The 10,300-nt window shown below is 34.4% G+C and overlaps 1 protein-coding gene across 1 annotated transcript; it reads left to right on the forward strand.

Annotated features, from left to right (window-relative positions):
• The first annotated feature begins 689 nt into the window (after window positions 1-689).
• LOC143922455 (uncharacterized) lies at window positions 690-10,216 on the forward strand. The gene is made up of 3 exons (XM_077445693.1): window positions 690-749; window positions 7,788-7,989; window positions 8,511-10,216. Exons 2-3 carry the CDS (start codon window positions 7,801-7,803, stop codon window positions 8,718-8,720), a joined length of 399 nt encoding a protein of 132 aa, XP_077301819.1. The 5' UTR covers window positions 690-749; window positions 7,788-7,800; the 3' UTR covers window positions 8,721-10,216.
• The last annotated feature ends 84 nt before the right edge of the window (window positions 10,217-10,300 follow it).

Genomic DNA, 10,300 nt, shown 5'->3' on the forward strand with positions numbered 1-10,300 from the left:
ATCACTCATTTATATGAAAACAGACGTACTGGTGTACGTAACGGGAGAACCGCACCGGACGGTTCGGTAAGTGTGCTGAGGTCCTAAAAGTCACTAAAATCTCTATAACGGATCATCTGGCAGCCGAAAAGTCCATCATACTAATGATAACTATCATACTAACGATAACTCAAGTGGCAAATATTTCGTATTCACGAATTTCATGGCAAAAATTGTCTGTTGGGCGATCGTGATGTGACTAATAATCCAATTACTGGTTATTATTTACAGTGATATTTTCAAATAAAATTACAAAAAACGAATTTTTTCAATAAATTTTCAAGAACTGATATATTATTAAATTTTTAAAATATAATATTTGACGACAGTTAATATAGAACTGTGTATATATTTTATCAATGTCAAAAATGCTATCAATCGTGCACACCGAAAAATCATCTGTCAATTGGTACAATCGCTATTTTTCACGTAGATAACCCTGTCAAGGCACTTGCACCGCAGCGTGGGTAATAAGCTCGCAGTTATAGCACTCAGTGACGTCACAGCGCAGTACGGCAACGAGGTACGAAACCACACATAGAGTCAACTAGCCACGCTAATGCGTGTTATAACAGCAGGCGTGCATGTGCGCGGTGTTGCCATACTCTCGGCTGTCTATTTGAGCGGCAGTTGGCGCTAACCCTGCCATACTCCGTCGACGTCTCGCCGAGTCCGCTAGTGTTCCTTCATCTCCAGCTCCTGTCGCGAAGGTGAGTCCGTCATCCCCTATCTCTTGAGCTGGCGACTCCGCCCCGTTGCCTTTCATTCATCACAGTCCGACCCTCGTCGGTTGAAGGTCTCCCCAGTGTGCCAATCGATCCGCAACTCCACCTGCCCTCATGTCTCCATGCGCCATGTCTCCAGGCACCGCACATCACTGTACCCTCGATTGTCAACTCGCGCCCACTCGATCTGATGGTCCAGGGTGAGTCTGCGACGAAATAAACGCAGGTTCACTCTCGCGAGGGTCGATCGATCGCACCATTCACGGGCTCAGGCACGTCGACTTACCGCTCGGCACATTCCGTACGCCATTCGCCACGATGGTGAAATTTTGGCGCATTTTAACTAGGAACACAATGGCCCGTTTGCAACAGCGAATGTTATTGAATCCCAATTGAATTATTACTACCATATTGTTCCACAAACATCAATGACATGTACAATGGGCGATAGGGGCGATCGACCCCCTCCCCATTAACCCATTTACAGCCGACCACACTTTGCATGCTGCGTATTAAACCTGCCAATATTTTTCACACACTACAAGGTGCGGCAAAAGTCCCTTTACTATTTCAATAAACCATAATTCTTTTTGCTGCTGAATCGTTTCCAATTTTCATTTTCATTTTACGAATATGTCTCTTCAGTTTTCGTTTCAATATGGAACCGGCCATTTTCGATTACAAAACACATCAATAGGATTTATGGGAGGTGACATTGGATCTGCGCATTACCTACAATTTATGTAAGTCTGAACAATATGGATCTCAATTGGCTTAAAAAAAAAAAGATAGGAATCGCAAAGGATGACCTCGAACGATATCACAAAGAACGGTTGGCTATAAAGCAATGGAAAATTCTATAAAATACGACACATGGTTCAAATTTGCGTAGTATAATTTTTGGACATTATGTAAAAAATGTCGAACAATATGCTCACTTTTTTTAATTCCGTTCGTAAGTTATATGAAAAATAAATTATAAGAGGACTTTTTCTTAATCCTTTGAATGCTGATCTACGCCAATCAGTGTTTTGCCAACAAATCCATCAGCTTGAATTACGCCGACGGACGTTGTTTTTTAAAAATAATCAAGAATACTACCCGCTACGCCTTTCCAGGTAGCATTGAACATGGATCGTGTAATTCGTGCTAACGTTTATAAAGACTGGTTTACACTGGAATTTCTGAATTTATAACCATAGCAGAATTTATCGATGGAAATCCCCAACTGCGGAGTATTTTAGATTGTGAGCATTACATTTTAAGAACAATGAAGAAGATGGAACTAGTTTTGGAAAAATATATTCTTCAATAGACTTCCTTTGTTCATTATGGGTCTACCCCTCCCGTATAAATGTGCGCGCGCAGACTACGGGAGGAAAAACCTGTTCCTGTTGTATCCTGCTCGCGCAAATTAAGTGAGTATGTACCGATTACCATGCACCCTTTTTTTTGATCTCTCGACTTAAGATCTTTCGATCTTCGCCTTCCGATATTTGGTTTTTCGTGCATTTCACATTCGATCCCGTGAGGTGCACCCGTTTATTATATATTTTATTTATATTATATATTTTAAACACACACCTTTACAAAACTCGAAATCCTCGGCGGTAGTGATCTAGGGTTTGTTTGGATTAGCTACAATTTTTTTAGACTTATTACCAAATCGAATTATTTCTAAATAATTCTATTTGGAAATGTTGACGAAATTTTCAGCGTGGCGGGCTTTCAACAGAAACGACGTCAGCACTCGGAGGGTTGACCTTACATCTATTACACTCCAAGTGTTCACTCCGGTTCATTCATGAACATACTATAATAGTTTGTTCACAAGCGAACAATAGGTTTAAAAGTCAAAAGCTATCTTCAAATATGTAGATTCGGAACATTGTGTATTTAAAATGGGAAATTCGGTGGAAACCACATTACAACCAGTGGCGGCTCGTCTATATGGAGTGCGGGCTACAGCCCTCCCAGTATAGTACAAATGCATGCTATTTTTGCCGTCCATATAGACTTCCTAGTATAGTATTTGTCTGCATTTGATCACCGGTATGGTCAACGAGCTACTACAGTCCGATTAATCTCTGGAGCCCCCCCTATGAATTCTCGCGAGCCGCCACTGATTACAACATTGCTATAATTTCCGTTTGTGTTGATCTTTTACAAGCCTCGTATTAGGTTGCATTCGCTTTTTAAATTATTTCAACCCAGACATACATACATAGAATACAGTTTGTGCATGAACAAACTATGTAGTTCGTTTGTCGATTTGTTCTTTTGTGTACAGTTTAACTGGCCAGATTGGTTTGTGTATGACCAAACTAGTATGTTCATGAACAAACGAAATGTACACTTGGACTGTAAAGTTATAAATTTTTTTTTATTTTACACATTTAGAACGATCTAACGATTAGTGTGTTGTTGCTTCATATTACGTTTAATAAAATTGACAAATGTTTATCCAATCCAAGGTATTGAACGGATCAAAACCATACATACATACATACTAAATGCGTTGAATGTCAGGGAAGCTGATAAATAACCTTTTTAAAATTTATTTATACACCCATTTTAGCGGTTTATACGCAATAAATATTTAACACATGGGGATTTGTTTTGACTCGATATACATATACATTTTCTATTTCTTTGAATTGCATTGTTCATAATATATGTACATAAGTTGGCTCGTTTGTTTATTTTGCTCAAGGAAAACACCCATTACTTCATACCAATACCGAATACCCCCATAGGAGGAGCGAATTATTCTACAAACTTCTTAAAATAATCCATTCCCTGAACAGCTGCTGGCAATATAGAAGCGATTGTTCAGTACAAGACCAACATTTTGAATTCTTCAATCATTATGATGAATCGTTAATATGACACCATATTAACCTGATTTGTAACAGTGTTTTTTATCAAAAATATTTTTCCGCAAAATGGATACGTGTCATGTTCGCGCTCTTGCGCAGAACGATACTAAATACCACGTTTCACTCCACGATAAGTCAATAAACCATTCCGACGATTTAAATAGGCTTTTAGCAGAAAATCGTCCACTGAAACCTATAGGAATAATAAAAAAAAAACAACACAAATTTCAATCTTTGGGGAATAATCCAATAATCTAGATGGGAGGATGATATTTTATGGGAAGTGGAATATGGAGGATTGTTTTGGTTTTTAATTTTTCCATTCAATCTTACTCTAAATATAATATATAAATTGCGTATTGTTCAAGGTCGCATTATATTCAGACTAATAGGGAATATGTATATGAAAATCCTGTTTTCAAAATAAATTTAGTTAAGAAAACGTTTAATATATTTCGTCCTTGTTTTAATGATAATATAATAATATATATAAAAACCGATGGGATGTGATATGTGGCAGACCGTGGACACGCAACCAATCAGAGACAAGTGGACGCAGGGAAGCGTGGTAGTGGGGAGGGGGGGGGGGTCTGGAGCATCATGTGACGTCAGGACGAGCAACGGGTGACACATCCACGAAGACACACACACACACACACACATTCATTCATCATTTCGAATGGGTTGGATCGGTGAGTGTGTAATGCGCGCACTCAACTTTTTACGATTAATAATACGCGCGCCCGTATAACCAATAAGTACCTAAAAATCATCATTCAAATTGTCTATGTCGATGTTATTTTAGTTTAGTTGACAGTTTTAGCATGTCCCTCTTAATTTTTAAAGTTTAGTCCACTTCATACCTAGTATTCATATTACAAAACTTGACATCTCTTTATAAAAAGGAGCAGGACTGCGTCTACCATATTTTTATGTGTGCAACGCACACAGGCGGCCGAATGAAATGAGAGTTGAAAAAATCATATTCCTTAAAAAATATTAAAAAGACATCACAGTTTTTTAAAATTCATTAATCATTTAAATACAACTTGTAACACACCCGAACTCTGATTTGGGGAAATAACGGGATAGCAGGTATAGCTTCGCATGCAGCTAAGTCTTTTATGTTCTATTATTTTTGCAACTGCCAGTTTCATTTCTTCATGGATGTTGAGTATTGCTCGGTCTCGGAAGAAGAATGGCTTAGATGTCGAATTGGGGGGTGAAAACACTATATTTTCATGAACGAACTTGAAAACTTTCCGTCTCTCTTGTTGTCTGGTCTTATTCAGAACATTAAGTTTTGGTTTTCAGTCTGTTTTTTTGGTTAATACCTCGAATTAATATGGTTTATACAAATGCTGATATAATTAAGGCGGCCAAACTCCTAGGCGCGGCCCCGACAAACAGTAACCTTTAAATGCTATTCTTTATTAGTATTTTTTCTGTCTGTATAGATTTGTTCGTTTTCACTCGATGCACGCTCATTGGTTTAAATATAGCAAATAAACCCACATATGTACTTACGAGTGAATATATAATGAGTTGAGTATGAGGTTGGCGTGTGGACGAATGAATTTTAAATAAACTATTTCAATATGTTCAGTATTGACTTATTCAAAAATGTTACATAAAGTTCAGTGCACGCTTCGAATATATCAGAACCGAGTATGCTTGGAACGATTGTAGGTTGAATAATATTCTGATATGAGCCGGAAAGTGTTGATAGGCAAATAGTCGGCAGAGAACGACGAACAAAGTGGTAATAAAATAGGCCATAGTTCGTTGGGATGCTAAAATTAGTCGATTGTGTCGAGTTTACGAATTACATAGCTTGAAATGCTTTCATGGAAATTTGTTCTTTGTATGCATTTTCTCCGAATAGGTCAGCGACCTTTTGACTGATTGGCTATCAATGTTGCGACGTTTGAATCTCAGGGACACTCTCTGTGTAGTTCTTTCACGTGTGGTTTTATTATAGAACTACGGTCAGGGTATGAACTATTCGTATCTTGATCTTTGTCACGAGTTCTTGTTGAACCGGCTGAATGAAATTTAAAGAACATCACTCTTTTTTCTCTAGCCCATAGGAACCGATGAAGTTCTCGGGGTCGGACATAACCACGTCTGTGATTCGTCTGGACTTGCGATTCATTTATGATTCAGACTGAAGAACCACAACCCATCAACACGTTTAAAATGGAAAAAAATTGGTCTATTTGTAAGACGATATCAGTTTAACGAATCCACTGCCAAGTTTTGCGTACGTACTGATGCCTTGCATTGGATAGTAGAATTGCGTTTACCAGTGTATTGGCGATCGATTTTCGAGATTCAACCTTGAACTATATTTATTATATGCGATTTTTAAGTCAAGCAGAGTTGTGTATTTTCGCTAATCTTAATTTGTCTCTCTTCTGTCAGTATGGTGATGTCACTTTTTACTTTGGCATATGCTTATCGCAAGAATACGTGATGTTTAAGAACTGAGTAATATGATCTTGGTATGTGTGTATGTAATGCTTTTATCTTAATGGCATATTTTATCTCGTGTTCAACTCTGGGTAAAAAAGGAGCATACTTTCTTCCCTTGGAAACAGTTCTTAGACAGTACCATAAACATGAATTAAAATCTTAATAAATAAATAAATTACACATTTAATAGTGTGCGTATATGTAAAAGAAATAAAATATTTTTATTTAATTGAATTAATTAGCGAAAATATTCAGCTCTGTTTGAGTATGATTGAATAAATTAATCATTTTGCGTTTCACGTGATTATTTTTCATTGCGCGATGAAATTGATTATGTTTAAAAGTATACACTTAATATACTCTCCATCTAATCGTAAGACTTCGTATTTCATGATTTATTCAATATGCACAATTTATTGCATTGTCCGTATGAGTGAAAGCGAAATTAGTAAAAGAAAAATGGACGATTATCATGTCTTGGTAACCCTCTGATTATACAGGGTCTTCTGTGGATCGATGCAAAGCAGCTATCTAGCCGCACTTACCTTATTACGATGACTTCAAGTTGTTAAGATAGTCTGGATGTTTTACATTTTTTAAAAAATCCTAATTTTACCCCGGTAACACATAAATTAATGGTGCTATCTTTATTTTCTGTTACTCTAGTGTGTATTCATCCCGTGCTATACGATTACACATATCTAGAAATGACAGGAACTTTGATAAAGTCACGCTAAATTGACGTGGGCTTTCAAGGAATTTTAGGAAAGAAAAAATACAGCACCTTAAGATTTTCAAATACTTCAAAAAAAATTATCTAGGTATTGCCCTAATTCTTCGAATTATGATACAAAGATTGCTTAGAGCCGGGCCATGCCCGGTCGCTTTTGGTCTCTCATTTCGGGAGACTGAAAGTGACCAATAATCCGCTCCGTGTTTGACGATGCAGTCAGATGTATGCCAATAGTTTTTAATATGTGACAATACAGTCATATTATTTTTCACTATGTAGTCGTCGTGGATTACCTCCTATACAAAGTCATACATTTGAGGGAAATACTTTTTGTCAATATAATGTGTCTTTATTAAAGTTTCTGACATTTCTAGATACTCGTTAGCGTATAGCACAGCATAAGTACACACTAGAATAACAGTACAACAAAAAAATAAAGCTAGCACCGTTTATTATTGTGTTGCTGGGGTATAATTACGAGAATTTAGAATTTTTTTTTAGAAATGTAAAAAAACTGGACTATTTTGATAAGTGTAAGATTTCTTACTAAGGTAAATGTGGCTAGATAGGTTTTGAATGATCTTTCTAAAGTTGCTTAATTTTTTGGTCATTGTCCTTATCATATGTATTTGGACGTGCATATGAATGTCCGTCAATTAGATATTTGTTCATTATTTTATCATCTACTAAAATTTTATAATTATAAAGATTCTTTTCTTTGATGTATTTTTTTTTTTTGTATGATTTTCAGTCAGATGGGAGTCGTTGTAAAATAAAACATGTGCAAATTAGGCAAGATTTTGCTATCAAAAATATTAGCCATTTCCAGTTTTAAACCTTTATCTTTTCAAATATTGTTTTTTTTACTTTAAGTGAAGCTTGCGAGATGAAGTTTTACATAATTATGGTAGCAATTTTTATGTTTTTTTTTTCCAGACTTGTACGCACAATGGCGAAGTCTCTACGCAGCAAATCTCGAAGACGTAACGTCAAGGCCAAGAGGGAGATATACAATGCAAAGGCTATCGAACAGTTGAAAAAAACTTTGGGTCTGACAAAGGCAGCGCAGAAAATTCGTCGTGCAGAAATAATGAAAGACTTGACTGAGATGACTGCAGCGATTGAGGCTTCTAATAAGGTTTAATATTTTATTTATTATTATTACAAATTTAATTATGTAATATTATAATACATTGCTGCGATTAATTTTATGAAAATGTGCGTTTTTGTTATTGTTAAGACTATTATGTGTAATATGTATTGAAAATATTATTATGAACCATTATTTTTTTCTTACATGTATGTATAATGAAAGATTGTTTTAATTTGTGCATTATTTTTTTCTTACATGTATGTATAATGAAAGATTGTTTTAATTTTTGCATTATTTTTTTAATGGTTTTTTTGCGCTTTTTTGTTATTGAATACATATGTTGCTTCATTTAACTCCAAATATACATGTACCTTTTTAGATTACAAAAAATATTGGATGTTTGTCAAAATTTGAAATTACTCGACGGTTTTGTGTTTCTTATCTGTGTTTGCTTGTATTTTGTTAATGATGAAATTAAGTATGAAATTAAGTTGCAATTTAAGTGCGGAAGTTGTGATGTTTGATTTGATCCAATGTATAATTTCTGTTTCCTTGGTTTTTTAAAGAATTCGGCTGCAAAGAATTCGGATGATATTATAATGATAGAAAATGGAAAAGGACCCGACGAAGATGAAGGTAAACTAAAGGATGGACAGCATCCAGTTTGGAAGAGTCAACGGAAAATTAAAGCGTTGAAGAAAGTGCAGAAGCTGAAGAAGAAAAAGCAAAAGAAAATCGCCAAAGCTAAGACAAAGGGCGGAAAGAATAAGAAGTAATTTTTGATCTTAAATTTAGTGTTCATTACCCTTTCCAAGCAGCAAAATTAAGCTATAAAAAATAGTTTGCTTATATTTGTATATTTTGCTATTTAAATGATACATTTTTTTCTTATTCCATAAATAGTCACATTTGAGTCAATTTCATATAGGTTTAGATATATGTAAGTGTGTACACACAGGTCTCTTTTTACGCTACAGATACTATGTACACAGGATACTATGTACATGTACATACGCTATTGACTGGACTTGCCTGCTCCAACACTGAAGTACTCGGCAATATCTCGTGACAAAATGGGGAATCACTTGATTTCGCACGTAACATACATATGTAAACAATGTGCTGTTCATTATGTCAATATAGTCCAAAATATATATTTTTGAGAATTGCATTAAATAATATAAATCACAGAACTTCAGTTGTCAAAAAAATTCACATAAAAAGAGACTCGGAGTGTATTATGTATTTGTGTATTATGTATTTATGTGATACAGTAAAAATATTTAAGGATGATTTTGTATTCACATCTCGTTTTTTGGTTCTGATAACAGAGCTTTCTGTTTTAGATTTAATTTATGAATACATTTGTCATAAGAAATAATTCCATGTAGTTGATATAAGTCATTTATCTGAATGTTAATTGTATCTGTAAAGCTGTGCGGAAAGGGTTTTATTAATTGAACACAAAATTGGAATATGGATTTTTCAGGTTTTTGGAATGCGGTCGTTAGAATTGTAACCGAACGCCGAATTTATAAAAATGCAACACTTGAATGTTTTCCTCGAATATATTTTATTTTATTAAACTTGAAACATTGAATTGAGTTTGTCGGCAAAATGCTACTTTTTTTTGAAATACTTGGAAAATTTGTGTCCTAAATATAATAATAATGTCTACACTATTATGATAGTGCAGATTTTGCTATAAGTGAGATTTTTTTAAGTATCTCTTACATTTAGGATTATTAAGGAATTCATTCATAATTCAATTATTAAACTTTACGATGTTGTATGTCGCATAAAGGCATAAGAGAAAGAAAACGATTCTCATTTTAATTTAATTTTATTTAATTTTTAAATCGCAGGGTTACGAGATAACATACTCTATGACGAAATATAATGTTTACTTGTGCCAAAGGATCAATGTTTCGTGAATTACTACTTGTTTTTATTCATTTTCGTTTCAGTCACATTAAAATTTTTGGTTGTTTATCTAAGTTTTTATATATATAGATGAATCATATTTTAAAGAAAAGTATAACGATTGTCAGCGTTTTCAATAATGTGATTATTTTATGTTACGTTTATTGAATATAAAAAGAGATATGTCAATGATTTTCATATCGAAATTAAACATTATAAATTTTAATTCGTGTATTACCTGAGGCCAAGTTTTAATTTTGTTTTCACTTTTATGTTAAAATTTTTTGTATTATTTTATTTTTGTTCTAATGAAAATAAAAATAAAATTTATATATTAAACTAAAATTGGAATTTCTGCATTTATAATTTCTATTCTAAAGCTAAATCAGTTAACGTATCTGATCACAACATCTCCACCATCTCCACTACCGAC

The sequence above is a fragment of the Arctopsyche grandis genome, chromosome 2 (genome assembly GCF_051622035.1).
Source record: "Arctopsyche grandis isolate Sample6627 chromosome 2, ASM5162203v2, whole genome shotgun sequence".
NCBI lineage: Eukaryota > Metazoa > Arthropoda > Insecta > Trichoptera > Hydropsychidae > Arctopsyche > Arctopsyche grandis.